General features: G+C 41.2%; 1 protein-coding gene across 6 annotated transcripts in view; it reads left to right on the top strand.

Moving 5' to 3' along the window:
* The window catches only part of atrnl1b (attractin-like 1b), a 127,884-nt gene that overhangs the window by 57,999 nt on the left and 52,551 nt on the right, over nucleotides 1-17,334 (top strand). For all 6 annotated transcript variants that reach the window (XM_047159361.2, XM_017483859.3, XM_017483860.3 and 3 more), the window contains 5 exons: nucleotides 3,189-3,241; nucleotides 5,975-6,069; nucleotides 7,875-7,953; nucleotides 9,620-9,777; nucleotides 17,067-17,128. In XM_047159361.2, the coding sequence (XP_047015317.1) occupies nucleotides 3,189-3,241; nucleotides 5,975-6,069; nucleotides 7,875-7,953; nucleotides 9,620-9,777; nucleotides 17,067-17,128 (447 nt within the window). The remainder of the gene's footprint in view (nucleotides 1-3,188; nucleotides 3,242-5,974; nucleotides 6,070-7,874; nucleotides 7,954-9,619; nucleotides 9,778-17,066; nucleotides 17,129-17,334) is intronic.

The following is a 17,334-nucleotide window of genomic DNA, read 5'->3' as shown; positions in this document are numbered from 1 at the left end:
CCACAGTACAATCTTAAAAGCTTTTACTACAGCTAATGGAACTTGCAGTGGGGTGTGCAGGTGTACATGATGCAAGGAGGCTTGTTCCTGCTTACCGCTTTCCTACCCTATTTCCTCTCCCTCCTCCTCCTCAATCACACAGAACAGCCCAAGTCCATTACCCAGCATCCTCACCACGTCTCGTAATCAAGCATGTGCACCGGTGCAGCCACAAGATGGAGTTCAAACCACTTGATTAAAACTTGTAGTTCCTTTGTGTGTGTATTTGTGTGTGTTTGTGTGAGAAATTGCGATATCAAGGCTTTTGCTCTCAGGTTCAAGAGTCCCTCTTAATTACCGAAATGGAAACAATCAAAAGCAAAATCGTTCCTGTTTGAAGTTCATCATGGTCTAACGCTGTCCCATGCTGTACGGTCTGATGTGTGTTAGGCAGAGTTGTGACCTGAATGGGGATTAGATTAAAGCGATGCACAAAGATAGACTGTTGGCGCATGTTCACTGTGTGGGTGTGCACTTAGTGCAGATTAAATTAAGATACTGCAAGTAGAGTGCATTATGTTTCATTGCTTCAGTCTGTGTGTGTGTGTGTGTGTGTGTGTGTGTGTGTGTGTGTGTCTGTGTGTGTGTGTGCATGCTAGTGTAGCGTCATTTCTGAAATGTCACACAGATGAAAGGCAAGGGGAATGATGTGTTCAGGTTTTATAAAACTGCCAGCAGTGCTGTTTGTCCTCAGATTTGGGTACAGTGGTCTAATGCACTCCGGTATGTGAGCCTTGTTCTTCCATATTCAACAAACACACACACACACACACACACACACACACACACACACACACACACACACACTCTGCAGGAATAGTCCTTTCAAAATACTACAGAAAATGTATTATTATTAGCTCATTAATACACTCCATACATCTGTGTTGAGAAAGTGTGAACTGTGTGTTAGAGACACAGATGCCTTCTCGTCTGTCCTTCTCCTCCGCCCGTCTCCTCTGTCCTTCTCCTCCACCCGTCTCCTCTGTCCTTCTCCTCTGTCCTTCTCCTCTGTCCTTCTCCTCCGCCCGTCTCCTCTGTCCTTCTCCTCCGCCCGTCTCCTCCGTCCTTCTCCTCCGCCCGTCTCCTCTGTCCTTCTCCTCTGTCCGTCTCCTTCTCCTCTAATCAGTATTACACTGTTGGGGAACTTATGAAATCTTTGTATCATTACATGGTAAATGATCACATCATACTTGCTGTGTTGCTGAGAATTTATTACCTTATTACTTCTAGCCAAGGTGCAGTATTCTGTCATTTTCAGCAATCGAGGCAGCTTTAATCTTCTCCAGCGTAACCCTGACGTCCCACACAATTAAATACAAGCAAACACTGAAATATTTGAAGTGAGAACACAACGTAAGATAATGACTCCGCTTTCTCACAATACTCGGCAGTTTAATATAACTCTAATTACCACTGAGGTTGACCATAACGGTTAAGTGCTAAATTAGACCGCACTCAAGATGGCATTCACAGGCAAATAAAACAAAGTGAATTAGGCTTCGTCTGCTAGCACATACCTGCACTGAAAGACCGCGAGAGTGACGCCAGTCAGTGATCGGTACTGAGCGAAACTTTGATCATCAGAGGCTCCAGACTTTAATTTGTCTTCTGCTTTGTTGCTTGCTAGAGCAAAAGAATGTGTAATTTGCTTGGTTTGAGAGAGCGAAAGAGCTCTGTAGGCAAATTGGTGTTAATTGTTAGTGTGTTGGAGGAATCTTGTTCATATTTTGTCTCACACAGGCTAATGGAACAAAACAATGGAGCTGTATTGTACAAGGTGGGGGCTAGAGACACACTCGGGGGGGATGCTAGGATGTTTGTTCTTATGAATATATACGTCATACATCATTAAAGACCTAGCAAAAAAAAAAAAGTTAAGTGTTTACAAGTTGCCTGCAATAAATAGTACTTTGGAGTTTATTTGGAAGGTAAGCTATTTGGGAAGAATAACGGCATTGCACTGTTCATCAGACTGACAAGCTGATCATCTGAAATGACATTAACAGACTTTTGTGAACAGTGTGGCGATGAGGAGTTCCTATACTGCGGTGTCTTAGCTGTTCTCACTCACCTAATTCGGTCAGCTATCTGGTTGCACTCTGGAACTGCCAGGTACAGTGGTGCATGAAACATCCTCAACTACATCGCTGCTGCTCTGCAGGCCTTGAATTGATATTTTTTATATTTAATATAATGTCTGAAATGAATGCTGTAGCATTACAATTTCCTTTCACTGGAACTAAGAGGCTGTTCCAGCATGACAATACACCTGTGCACAAAGTGATTGATGTGAAGATATGGGTTGCCAAGGTTGGAGTGGAAGAACTCAAGGGGCCTGCACAGAGCCCTGACCTCAACCCCACTGAACGCCTTTGGGATGAACTGGGGAGCCAACTGCACTAATGCACTAATGCTCTTATGGCTGAATGGACACATCCACACAGCCACGCTCCAAAATCTAGTGCAAAGCCTTCCCAGAAGAGTGGAGCTTATTATAACAGCAAAGAAGGGACCAGTGCCATATTAATGCCCGTGGTTTTGGAGTGGGATGTTCTGCAAGCACATACGGGTGTGATGGTCAGGTTTCCACATATTGTACTTTTGGCCATATAGTGTATCTTGCTGCATTGTGTGCTGATTTAAAAGAGATTGGAGAAATTAAAGTGAAGAAAGTGCTTTAATGAAACATGATGCATGAAAATGTCCTAAACTACATTGCTGCTGCTAAAGAGGTCTTGAATTGGTCATTTTTATGTGTGTGAGAACTGGGAAAACACAACAGATGTTAATACAGGTCATTTTTTTGCAAAACAGCCAAAAATGTCCTTTTGGTTTTAAGCAAAATTGAGTTTTTCCTCCACTAATACAGACTTCTCTACTTTAGATAGTGTGGGAATGTTTATATTTAGGTAAATTCAGTTTCATTCCAAACCTTGCCTCACCTTTACATTTGTCGAGAAATGCACTGGGAGAACGCAGCAGCACTGCAGCGGTAAAAACTGTCTTTCACTGGGTTTTCCCAGGCTGTCACGTATATATGGGAAATAGTCATAACAAGTAGTTTCTAAAGCTTTGGGTCATTAAGCACATTCTGTATAAATTCTGTCTCGTCTTGTCATTTTAACGTTTCTGTTAAACTTCTTTTGCAGATGTGATTCCGAGAATCGTTACCTTGGCAACCCTTTGAGAGGAACCTGTTACTGTAAGTATGGCCATTAAGAGCAGTGTTTCACTCCATTACATCTTCGAGAATGATTATCTTTACACAATACAGATCAGTTGCATTGCCAGTTGGTGTAAAAGTGGTCTTGATTTTCAGCTTTATTTCTTTCTGTATAAAATGAAGTCGCTTTGGGTTGATGTGCATTCCATATGAGTGCATGTTCATGTAACAAGGAGAATATTGTGTCAGGCTTCATTTTAATTGTAATAGTGGAAGAACATGACTAAAAGTGTTGGACAAATCCATCTCCATGCATCCTCTGAGAGAACAGCAAGCGTAGGTAGGGGTGCTGCCTGTTACTCAGTGTACATCTCACAGGATGCATGATGAGCGAGCAAGTGTGTGTGTGTATGTCTGCACAAGCGTTCATTCACAGACACACTCGCAAGCTGTGCATGGTCTGTATGTGAGAGGTGCAGTGGTGTAGCACTAGGTGGCAGTGTCGCAGTGCGACATTACACACGTGTATGCTTTTTGCATTCTCTATAAGTCATCATCATGGAGCTCATCCAGCCTTAATGCGGTCAGGAGCATTTAGGACATCAGATTTCACCCAGTCTGCAAAAGCTGCCAGCATTATCCCTAAGCTATCGCCAGTCCACATTAAACAAACCCATCAATTTATCAATCTCTCTGTCGCTGCTCCACTCCAAGTATATCTTCTAGATGGAGTGTGTAGGCATTGAGCGACAGCTTCTGTTTCTCCGATTAGAGCAGAGTGCTAATGTGCGTGTAATCTGCTGCAGCTCCCTCATATTGTGAACGAGTTGTGAAACTGTGACGTTGGACGGAAGTGAGTAAACCGGCTAATTATGACCTGGGAAGGGTGTAGAAGGTTGGCGTTAGTGCTAGCAGGAATTGCTCACTCTCTTCTTCACTTTATTTTGGCCAACACGACTCAACCCAGTGTCCTCCTTCAGCATAGGAACTGGATGACTAATAGGATTGTTTGCTTAACATCCCCCACTATGGAAAACTCCATGTATGCCTATCGGATATGGTGTAACTCTGTCTGGCCCAGCGGGGGGAAAAATCCATACAAGCCAAGCTGTAGACCTTTATAGTTCAGCGTGTCAGTGAGCTCTGTGGATATCATACATTGCATGGCCAAAAGTATGTGGACACCCGACCATCACACCCGTATGTGGTTCTTCGCCAAACTGTTACCACAAAGTTGGATGGACACAATTGTCTAGAATGTCTTTGAATACTGGAGCGTTACAATTTCCCTTTATTGGAACTAAGGGGCCCAAACCGGTTCCAGCCTGATAATATCACTGCACAAAGTGAGGGCCATGAAGACATAGTTTGTAAAGGTTGGAGTGGAAGAACCTGAGTGCCTTGTGCAGAGCCCTGACCTCAACACCACTGAACACTTTTGGGGTGAATTGGGGAGCCAACCTCACCCAGCATCAGTACCTGACCTCACTAATGCTCTTATGGATGGACGCATCCCCACAGCCACACTCCAAAATCTATTGAAAAGCCTTCCCAGAAGTTTGTAGGTTATTATAACAGAGAAGGGCATTAATATGTGCCATCCATATTAATGCCCGTGGTTTTGGTGTGGGATGTTCAGCAAGCACATACGAGTGTGATGGTCAGGTGTCCACATACTTTTGGCCATATAGTGTATCTTGCTGCATTGTGTGCCGATATAAAACAGATTGGAGAGGTTAACGTGCGGAAAGTGCTTTTAATGAAACAGATATTTCTTGGCAATATAGGAATAACTCTCATAGCGTGCTTTAGTAAAAATCCAAACCCTCTCTAAATTTCCTAACGTTAAGAGTTAAAAATGTAGATATGTTTTATTTATGTTAGGAAATTCTTTTGCTTACTGGCTGGGAAAATGAAAAAGGAAATTCATTAATTTAAGATATTTGAAACTCTTAATACATTGGATTTGAAATAAAACGAAAACTGCCTGCTTGCGTCTGCACTGGACTTTGCGTGAAAATGACAGTTCCTTGTTTTGAGGTACTTTGTTATTAAATGCAGTTTCTCGACTAATTCCAGGACTTCTTTTGCATAATGTAAAATCGACATCTATTTTCTGCAAATTATCCGAGACCTGTTTTTGAGCTTGACGGCACACACCTCGATTATTCCCCTCACAACAGTCTGTTAATGGCATGTCCGTGTGTCCTTCTCTTTATTGGACAGGTAATTACTCATTACTAGCCGAGTCACAGCAGCAGGCCTGACAGCCTCTTGTAAAGACTGTGTTCCGTCTCGCAATAAAGCAGTGGCCATCGCCTGTCTGAGCAGCCCTGCGAACAGCTACTACTTGAGAGCATTTTGCCAGGTGTATGATTATCTGTACTCGTGGTCTTATCTGTAAGAAGTTATGGCGTTTTCTAAGGGGACATTTATGAGAACGTCACAGAGCTTAAATGTCTCAGAAAGTGTCTCTGTAATCGGAACGAATTTGGTGATGCATTCAGTTAGTCATGGAACGGCTACAGGTGATTGAAAAAGAAACCGTTTAAAAGCAACGCTTTGTGCCACTTTTTCATAATGCCACATATTTCATCCCTAACCCATTGTGACTGCATGCCTAAGGTGAACTATTTTCTAAATGTTAGTTCTAGCAACATGTGCCTGAATTAATGAATCATACTGCTAAAGCCTTTAATAATTGATATGTTGTGTTGCACTAGGCTGTGAAGTAAAAGCTTTAACTGTAATGTCTTGGGACATTTTGAACAGACAACCTTTTGATTGACTACCAGTTCACCTTCAGTCTGCTTCAAGAGGATGACCACTATTACACTGCCATTAACTTCATGGCCACTCCAGAACAGGTCAGTCACTCTCACTCTCCACTCATCTCGCTCAGTACACAATACTGTATTCCACTGAATCTTTGGTCTACATTCTTACATCGTCATTCTTCAGGGAGAACCTGTAAAGGAGCAATTATGTTGAAACATTTATACCACAGCCATGACGTCTCAAATTTGATTGGTCAGAAGGTGTACGATATTTTTGTTGAACTTTCCGGGCCGGGCAGGAGTTCTGGCTGTAACATGAGCTATGGGAGATTTGAGCTATATGAGGTTTATGTTCTAATATGCATTTGTTTCTACATTAACAGCACATACAGGGGAACAGCAGACGCTCTACAAAATCCAAGACTAATAATAAACGGATTAAAAATTGTTTTTTTTTTTTAAATAAAGAAAAGCTACCTAAGTGTTGTTTTAGAAAAACGGTTAATCGTTCATGTGGTGACGTTTTTGTTAGGAGACGTTTATTTAACATTTATAGATGGAGTATCGGCTGTCGGTGCTTCAGAACAGTCACAGGAAAGTCTTCAGGACAGAGCGGTTTACAGTTTGCGGGTTCTCAGTAAAATAACAGGCTAAGTTTTCTGATAGAGAGAGAAAATGTGATGCTGGTGAGGCAAAGACTGTTTGATTGTTGCTATAACACAAATGATAACAGGAGCTAACTTGTATCATGGACAGTCCACAACGTTAAATCTAACTATAAACCATTAAAATGCATTAATCGGTTAAACATCGTAATTGTTGACAAATCGCTGTGCTGTAAGCAGAATAATACTCCAGACTGTCCAGATATTTGAAAATCATACACTTCAGAGTGGTAATAAAATCACACCACCCAGTCTTGGATTGTTTTCATAAATATATATAATATATATAAAAAACAATCTGTCTTGTTATTCCTTACGTAATTTCTGACCACCTTTTGACCAGTTTCTACCTTTGTATAATTGTGTATAATAGCACAACACATACTAATAGTAACGCCATCCGTAATTGAAACCCTAAGTTTGTTAACGCACTTGTTCTAATACAAGTCAAACAGCACGATGTGTCAATCATTCATAAATAAAAAGTTGAACTATTACAAGATCCCCCAAGAATCTTTTCTGCCAAGTTCTGATGATTTCTCTGGTCAGTAGAAGTTTGACAGTGCATTGGAATATGTGTGGTGGCCTGAGAAAACCTTTCACCCTGTGTGTGCATATAGTTCTGAAAATTCAGCTGTCCTGAACTGAAATATGTTTCTCTCTGCTATGCGTCTCAAGCACAAGTACGTTTTTACCCCCAAAAATGGAAAAAAAGAGAAAAGCGCCTTTGACATTTCCTCTTCTGACTGTAGCACAGGAGCAGACGGTATCCGAATACAAACTGAATTGATTAGACTCCTGTCAATTTTGCTGTGACACGTAGCTATTCAGTTACTTGATCAAATCACGACATTGTCTGTGAGGAGATCACACCAAGTCATGGCAGACTGACTGTATCGAGCATGATCTTTTCAGAAGATAGCACAAAGATTAAACAGCAAATAAAAACATTTATGTATCATTTTGTGGAAATATATTTATTGTTTCTTACAGTTGATGTGTCAAAGTATGGTAAAACCTAAGTTTATGTTTTTAAATGTCGAATTTTTATTTATTTATTTATTTGTTTATTTATTTATTGGGCTGTTCAGGGTTCAAGCACAGCAACCTCTGTCAGATTTCCCCAGACCTTCACACACACAGGAATGAAATGCAGGTGTATGTAATTATAAGCTCGGCTGGGTGGGAAATATAATGATTTAATCTCTCCCTCGTTGTCTTGTTTTTAAGACTAATAAAAATTTGGACATGTCCATCAACGCGTCCAACAACTTCAACCTCAACATCACTTGGTCAGTTGGATCAACAGGTAAATAAGCTACTTTTTGATACATTTTAGTTTGCACGCTCTTCTTCTGTAAGGCAAATTGCCTGTCATATCTGTTTGTGTGCAGTGTCGATGTTGTGTGCCATTACGCTTGCTCCTATTATTTATTTTGCAATCTCCATCAATTCAAAAAGTCACCGGACACTGTTTGCTGTGACTTTGACATTTTCCATCCCGTTAAACAGATTTGTCCTTCTCCCCCTTGAACTTTCCTAGCTCAGCCATTAATTTTTTTAGCGCATTTGCTCCATGTTTAAAGATACTCTCCCCTGGGCAGGGCTTTTGACAATAGTCTAGCCCATAGCTCCGAATTCTGGGACTGAGACGTCTTCAGGATAACGGAATGATTTCAATTAAGATAACCATTCCCTCAGAGCAGCTCTCGCATTGTCATTTTGAGGGCTTTGTTTCATATTGACGGTTTAGAAATGTGATGTGGGAGACTTTAGAGTGTGGATGGAGTGGGGGAGAGAAAAAAAAAGAGGAGGAAACGTGACTAAAGTCTTATTAAAAAGAACAAACCTTTACACGTGCGTTTTTGTTCCCGCTAGAGTTTGTAAACATTATTTGGAGTTGTAAATGTTTGTAATGGTTAAACATACATTTATGTCGTATGTGTGTTGGTAAATGCAGAGTGGTGGGAAATTAAAGAAGGAAACGGTGGCTCTAGTGTGCTATTTTTGGAGGCGTTTTGCTGTCATGGTTTGGCTCCACTTGTCCCTTAGAGGGAAGAGTCACTGCAAATCAGTACAATGCTATTCTGACTCATTACTTTTATCCAGGGCTGAAGCATTTCTGTCCTGATGATAGTCACAATGTCCCCATTGACAGGGCATGAGGGCTCACTGGATGGTTTGATGTGTATGAAAATAATGTCATTGTTATAATAATGTCATCATACGCCGTATCCTTCAGTCACCAGATCTCAACCACACTTATTGAGTGATGTGTACTTCTGCTCTGAAGCACATTTTTGCGGTTGCGTTGCGGTGCAGAGGGTGTTTATGGGTAGTGCTGTCTTCCAAGCGGCTAACTGATTGCTGTGTGTACCTGATGTATATATCGTCATACATATATATATATATCCGACACGTATATCAGCTGGAGAGACAGCGCTCTCATCACCATCAGTTGTGGCAATATATTTTGGAAGAATGCTGTTCAGGAATCCTCCAGTACAGTTTCTGAGACTTGTAGGGTCTATTCCAAGGCACATTGTAGCTGTTCTGGCCCAACAGCTTGCTAAGACACCTTTTGCCCCACACAGCCACGGTCCAAAATCTAGTGGAAAGACAGAAGAGTGGCATTTTATAAATTATAACCGCAAAGGGACACTAAATCTGAAATGGGATGTTCAGAATGTTCAGAGTGTGATGATCAGGTGTCCACAAACTTTTGCCCTTATACTGTATTTTCACAGAGCACAGCTTTGCTTTGATTGCCATCGTCAATCTTGAACTGATCGGATTGCTGTCTCTTCATGTTGTCTGTTTATTAGCGAATGCTAGGCTTGCGTCACATAGTATCACACGATTATTGGATGTAAATGTAGATGTGGCATGATCTTGGTGATGTTTAAAATATTGCATTATGGTGTTTTTTGTTCTCTAAAGTAATTGTTTCACCTGAAATTGTTCTCCCCTAACAGCAGGTACCATCTCTGGAGAAGAAGTCCCCATTGTGTCCAAGACCAACATTAAAGAGCACAGGGACAGCTTCTCCTGTGAGAAGTTCAGCTTCCGCAGCAATCCCAACATCACCTTCTACGTCTACGTCAGCAACTTCTCTTGGCCTATTAAAATACAGGTATTGGTCGTTCATGTGGATATAGCCTCCAAAGTAGTGCTATGTTTGTTGTATGTTTGCTTTATGAAGTGACAGAAGATGGACAGGAGTCTATCTTGTGTAAAGATTCCCATTACTGCTCTGCTGAGTTAGCGCATGCATGCCAAATGTCAGACAAATCCGGAAAGCCAGCACCCGTTCTCTCCTGTGGATCAGAAGTCATATCGATCACCAAGTCTAAAATGCACTTAGACAAAATGATCCATGGCTTTATAATGTTGGAATCAATTATTGAGATGTGCACTGGGACAGTTTTGCTGCGGTTTCCCACAATATTCATTCCTTGGTCTTATGATGCATAAAATTTAAACCGCTCTCGCGCTGGAATGCATCTCGCCGCCAGATGCCTAGATGACTGCTGTGTAATAACACGGAGAGAGTGATGCCTCAAGACGGACGATCTTGCGAAGATACATTGAGGTTGAATTCAGAACGATGTATATTACTTCTTTTTTTTCATGAATTATGTTTGCTGACTGTATTACAGTCGTACTCCAGCTGTGCACATATATAGAACATGGATGTTGTTTTCATCACAGGCAGCATGCATGCTAAAGCAAACGCTTTGTGTCTGCTCTCAGAGCAGTTTTAGTAAAGCGGAAAATATCTTGGGTACAGTAACTGAGACTTCTGAATTATTTATTCAGTCCAAGATATAGATTTGAAATAAATCATCTCGCCTACAGTCTCCTCTGGAAGTATTGGAACAGCAAGGGCAGTTCTTTGTTTTTTTGCTATACACTGAAGACATAGTTACAGTTACATAGCGTTTTTCTAGATACTCAAAGTGCTTTACATAGTATGGGGAAGAGGGGGAGGGGATCTCCTCAACCACCTCTAGTGTGTAGCTTCTACCTGTGTGCTGCGAGTTTGCCAGAACGCCCACCACACCCCAGCTTTTAGCGGAGAGGAGAGAGTGAGGTTGCCAATTCAGAGATGGGGATTATCAGGGTTCCATGATGGAGAAGAGCCGGTGGGGGAATTTCGCCAGGACACCGGGGTTATACCCCTACTCTTTTACGATAAGTGTCCTGGGATTTGTAATGACCATGATTGAAGGAAATGAAGCTAAAATTCTGATCTAACATCTAAACGTGTTAAACAACTTGGCACCTTTTCTTAGAACCCACACATTTTTGATCGCATGGCTGCTTCTCAAACAGGCTCACTAAATGTTATTGATGATGTAACTCATGATGGTAGCAGCAGAATCAATTCAGAAATGTACAAAAACATTCTGTCTGGCAAGTTTCAGGGAAATGTATCCAATCTAACTGGGAGGAACTTCATCATGCAGCAAGACAATGACCCATAACACACTGTCAACTTAACAAAGGACTTCCTCAAGGGGAAAAGTGGAAGGATTTAGACTGGTCAAGTCCATCACCAGATCTTAACCCAATGGAGCGTACATTTCACCTCCTGAAGGGAGAACCCCCCGAAACAAACAACTAAAAGAAGCTGCAGTACAAGCCTGGAGAAGCATCACAAAAGAAGAATGCAACAGTTTGGTGATGTCAGTGGGTCACTGGATTGATGCAGTTATTGCAAGCAAGGCATATGATACCAAATATTAAGTATTATTTACTTTAAGACTATCTGTTCCTATACTTTTGCTCACCTAAAAACTGTGTGGTCTGCCACCAAAGGTACCATGTTCTAAGTTGTTTAACACTGAAACAGCTGAAAAGTGTTTGGGGGGGGGATGTTTAAGTTGACTCGGAGAAGGAAGTCCTGGGTGATGGCGTTCCAAAGTTTGGGTTATAATAATAATCATGTTAAAATCGCAAACACAATTAATCAAGTCATGTTTGATGAGGTGAACATACAATATTTGCATGAAGAAATAATAATCTGCATTTGATTAGCTACAGTCACAGTGATAACAGACGTAATGTCACTTCCACGGAGTTACAGCTGCTCCATATTGTGTTTGAGATTAAGTCTGATTAAGTACTGACATCTAATGTTCTCTGCTGAAGCGCAAAAACCCCACTGGACCCAAATGCAAATCCTGTAGCTGAGCTAAGAAAGAAGCAAAAGTAGAAACTAGAAGAAATAAAAGACCGCATAAAGGGCAGATCTGGGTTTAATCCGACTAGGATTCAGAAGCAGATTGTTTTGTTTGTCAGGAGGAACAAAGCATTTTATTTGATTATTCATCAAATCTGTGATTCAAAGAATGGATAACAGTAATGAACGGCCCGTTACGTCTTTTATCAGCTCTGCGTTCTCAGTCAGTTGCAGGACATGTTCCCATCTTTCGCTACTTTTAATAGTTGAGACAGACGCTACTTGTCTATTTAAAAGTTCTCTTAAGGCTAAAGACTTTCTGTACATTGCTCTTATTCTTAGCTTAAGTGTAGGAGTAACTTTCTTGACTTCTAAGAATTCTTTTCAAACCAGGACCAACATTTCGCTCTGAGTAGCTATCTGTAGATACCGGTCCTGAAGTCTCTTTCTGTGTTGTGAATAATAGAAAGCACTGTAGCGTAATGCATGCGTGTGTGTGGAGGCTGGAGCAGAACGCAGTGTTGTGTCCAGAGCTGGACCCTAAAGGGAATGAGCATGCTGGAGCCTGCTCGTCTCTCCACCCTTCATGTAGGACTGAGTGTGCAGCCCCAGGCTGGTTGACATCAGCTCTAGGTAACAGTAGGGCATGTAGAGGTTGCGATCTCCTCAGGACTGCGATCAGCGCTTGGCCAAGTGGAACAGATGTAGATCTGATCTGGCACTGTGGCCTTAACAGAGTTACCCTCCAGTGAAGAAGCTTCAGTCAGGCATGTTTAACATACAGGCTCTAACCTAGAGTATCACTGTCAGGTGTCTCGGGTGTTTTTATTATTAATCGAAGATGATGGGTCTGAACATTCACAAACATTGAACAAATTTGGTAGAGCAAAATTGGCCTATGGTCTCAGGGAGGGAGGGGTGGCATACTCTCTCTCCCCTATCAATCACAGTGACACCAACCAATCACGGGAGTCTGTGAGCTCACGCCCCCTCCTGATGTTGCATGAGCAGCAGTTTGAAAAGATGCTTCCTCGTAGGAAAATCGTGATAGACTTCACCCTCCCTGTTTGGTAGATGTCATGTGAAGGGGGAGATCAGCCTGATGGGTGGGTGTTGACAATGACTAAATTAGTTAGAAAATCCAAAAACAGTGCAACAGCAATGTATCAATTAAGGATACGTTTACACCCGTGAGTATTAAGGATATTTAATGTACAGTTCACCAGATGGCATACCAGATCAGGCAAAGACATGCAACATGACCTTAAAACACTTTGCATAATCCTCATGCATCAAACTGATAAGTGGAGATTATTTCTGCTGCGTAATCGAGCGGTATTTTAAAATGTCCCTTGGTCAAGTACTGTGTGCTACATGAAGATAATGTTTATCTCTTCATTACCGCTTGATGATGTCTTCTTTAAAGCTTAGTGACATTTTCGGCACATCAATATAGCTAGGAATATCTCCACAAATATTGATCTGCATACATGGTTCCATATCTTTAGCTCATGTGAGAAGTTTCTTCAGTAAGGTTAATTTGTTTATGGATGTGTTTTTTTTTAAAAAATTTTTTATTTCTATCTCCACTGAACTACATTCATCCGCTAATAGTCAGATTTCTCTAAAGCTGGAGTGTCTCACTGGTCGTTGTTGAATCAAACTGTAACTGTGAGCTGGTTCTGCGCTCGTGCTTATGATTAGGTTGTCTGGCCGACATTTTGGTAGCTGACGGGGGGAGATTGAGATCGCAGATATAAGTGCAGGAGTCTATACATGAGAACCTGACTCCTTATAAAAACTTGCACTGGAATGTAAAGAGGTCGAGGAAATGTGGTTGTGTGGGGAAACCCAATCTGATGGGGCACTACTACTGTACACAGTGCACAGTAGCCACAGCTTAGCCTCAGCCTCAGCTCAGAGCATCTCATTCCTCTGAGATGAGGTCAGCCTTTGTGTGGTAATGCGCTCTCTCTCTATCTCTCTATCTATCTATATATATATATATATATATATATATGATTCCCACTGAATGTTTTGTCATTCCAAGAACCACTCAATGGTTATGACTGCTTTATCTGTGAATAATCATATTCCAGCTGTGAAACTGATGAGAAAACCTGACGGTTCCTGTAGATGTGAGTGTGACTGTTTAGATAAACCGTCAGTCTGCATGTGCCTTGATGTGTGCACATCTTCGGTACAGCGCTGTGTTTAGTTACCATGGGATTATTTCTGTATAGAAAAAAATAAAAACTCTTCCCTTTTTCCCTTTACAGAGTTTTGTATAGCTGCATGTACTGTAGGTTCACACAGTACAGGGTATCATTCTAGGGTTAAACCACTATTGAGAAAGCACAGAGCGAGAGGGTGACCCTCAGTGACGAGACGATTAATGATCCGGTTTTAATAGTGAAGCATTAGCCTTGGTTTTTATAGAATGTAGAAGACAATATTTAGCTCCTCACTGTTTTTTTTTTTTTTTTTTTCCCCCCTCACAACCATTTCTGTGTTGATTTGGATCCAAGTTATTGTGTTGGAACGTGGTAGAAGCAGCCAGGTTGTGGTCCACAGTGTCCTATAGTGGAATTCACAATGCCCTCAATCTTCACAAGAGCCCTTTCATCACTAGTTACAAAACATCCCCATCGCCAGAATCAACAAAACTGTTCAATTAAATAAATAAATAAATAAATAAATAAAAGGTTCTTCTGTGGTATTGTCAGCATTCTCCTCCTGACTGTGTGTGTGTGGTCATGTGTCCAGTTCTCGGCTAATTTCAACTGTTCCAGACTTTTCAGCCCTTATAACCCTGTTGTACTTTTTAGTATTTTTAACTGCGTATGTCTTTTTAAAAAAAAATTATTTCTCTCTCTCTCTCTCTCGCTCTCTCTCTCTCGCTCTCTCTTTTGTATTGAAACTGCTTTGTTTTTTCTCCATGGTTATAGATGTAAATGAAGTTTACGTTTGCTTAAAAGCAACATGGAGCTTCTTTGTCGGTCTCAATAATTTTACTACATTTTTAATTACTTTCATACTATCCTTAAAACATTTTAATTAAAGGTATTAAATATCAAATCTTTCCTAGTTTTGTAAGTAGCAATGTTATGATTACGAATGTTTGATTACGGTTACTGATGTCAGTAAAATTATGTTACTTGCGTTACAAATTTATCGTTAAGAAAACAATATTAAATATAATGTATTTTTAAAATAAATTGCGTTTTGCCCTGAAGATTTTTTTTTTTTAGCCCCGAATAATTCCCCACTCGGAGCGGTTTGTCTCTACGTAACTGAACGTGAGTAAAAGAAGAGCGCCAGTAATTTTATATCTTCAGTGAACGGGGGCGAGACCAGTCAGACAGGGTTTCCAGGAGAATATGTGGAAATACCCGTGTCTTATTGGCTGACAGTCTGTCAATTCTGCCAACGCTAGCTCACAGTCAGTGAGAGGAAAAATGGATATATGATGATTTTTATTTATTTATTTATTTTTTTTAAACCAGTGAAGGGGTTGAAGCTGAAACAGTATCATCCTCTGATGCTGAGCAGGAAAACAAGATGTGTAAATGTATATATGAGTTCCAGTTTACGTGAACATGTTATGAGCAGGGCATAAGGAAAGATTATGTACTTTGCATGGCACTGTAGCGGCTAAACCCATACAATGATGGCTTAGCTGTGCCTCCGCTTGGCTAGCGACACCAAACTAGCCTAGTTAGAAAAAGTTTTATATTTTACCGCTCTGTTAGTCCTACATACAGTGACGACACCGAAGGCAAGTTTTATGATAAATCCAACTTTTTCTCATCATGTCATACCTTGACGTGTGCTACAATTACTGAAAGAACTAGGAGTTTCACTTTGTAGTGTATTTTTGTAGATTTGATAGGTTTTGAAAGTAATGTGAAAGTAAAGTAATTAGTAATCTGACTAGTTCCGACTTAGTTTACACAGATTGTGCTAAAATCAAGCCCTTCTTGGCACCACTACTTGACACTTTATCCCTTCAGATGACAAAATGGAGTATGAGCACAGTGTGGGCATTGAACACAATGTCCGTTGGCATCAGTGTTATCTCCTTCAGTTAGGATGTACCTCAGTGTTAGTATTATATCACTGACTTGGCTGTTTGTCCCAGATGCATTTCTGTCTGACCTTTCTTGCAGCAGGCGCATTATCACCCAGGCATGACCTGCTTCTGCTACCCAGTCACATCTGCCCGACAACTGTCCCAAAGGTGCAGGCAGCCGGCTGCAGTGTATAACTGCCCTTTTCTAATTTGGCCACTGTTTTCCGAAGTCTGCTTGCTCTAGAGATGGTTCGGCCCTAATGGAGTGTTAACTTTCCCTGACATTCCCACTGGATCTGTGACTGGGCCAAGTGCCTAATGAAATGAATGAGCTCTTTTAAAAGCCTGGCCATCGCACTACTGTTACATTATTCATCCACTAGCTCAGGGTGACTTACATTTGGACCGTGAATCCATTTATTTTTTTTTGGTGTGTTTTGTTATTTTGGCTTGGTATTCACCCAGGCAGTTTAGCACCCTGCCTCATGGGATGTTGTGCCAGTGCTCTCTTTGACATCGAGCTTGTCAGTGTGGTGATGCTGAATTAATGATGCCGCCGTGCTCAATGTTGTTATAGTGGTGGTGTGTGCTGTAAAACATCTTAACCGCCTCGTTTTGAACCAGCAAGGAAACTCACCCTAAAACCCCAAAGCTTGCACAGGGAAGATCGAACAACGTTGCACAAACATGGCAATTACTGTCAGCTGTAACCTTGAGTTAGCTAAAGGAGTTAGCTTTCTTCTTCTCTTCTGTAGTCAATGGAAATCTAATCCAGGCCATCAGTCATTTTTAAAGCTACCTTCCAGCTATAAGCAGACACATCGCAGTCCATTAAAACAGGTTGAATTAGAAGCTTTTATCTTGTAGTGTCACTCGTTTCTCTATCCGATCCCGGTATAACGGTGATACGCTAGACCACAAGCCCACAGAAGGGAATTCAAACGTGTAGCTAATCTACCTGAGGGTTATATAGTCGGGTATCTTTGAATTGCTGTTAATGCCAGAAATGTAACAAGTCCCTAGCTCAGGGTTGGAAGACTGTATCAGGTCTTAATGTGCTCTTCAGGCGGATACAGCACGACACGTTTCATGTGTTAGACCAAAAATTTTCACACTTATGCATATAGTATGTCCAAACTGAACCTTAATTTTTGTCCCGTTACAGATTGCCTTCTCGCAGCACAACAGCATCATGGACCTGGTACAATTCTTTGTGACATTTTTCAGGTGAGTCTAATTTATTCTGCCCCCCCTCGCTTTCAGGAGCCGTTCTGATTGGCAATGATGAGGGCAGGCCAAGTCTTAAATCTGTTAATTTCTTAAATCAGTCTGAAATGAATCAGCAGCCTGCCTTATCTAATTTCCTCAGCGTCTTGATACGCCTCATGACCTGGTCTTTTTGGATTAGCGAGTAGACGCTAATGCAGTTGGCT

This window comes from Ictalurus punctatus, chromosome 13 (assembly GCF_001660625.3).
Source record: "Ictalurus punctatus breed USDA103 chromosome 13, Coco_2.0, whole genome shotgun sequence".
Classification (NCBI taxonomy): Eukaryota; Metazoa; Chordata; class Actinopteri; order Siluriformes; family Ictaluridae; genus Ictalurus; species Ictalurus punctatus.
This window is presented reverse-complemented; position numbering and strand designations above follow the sequence as displayed.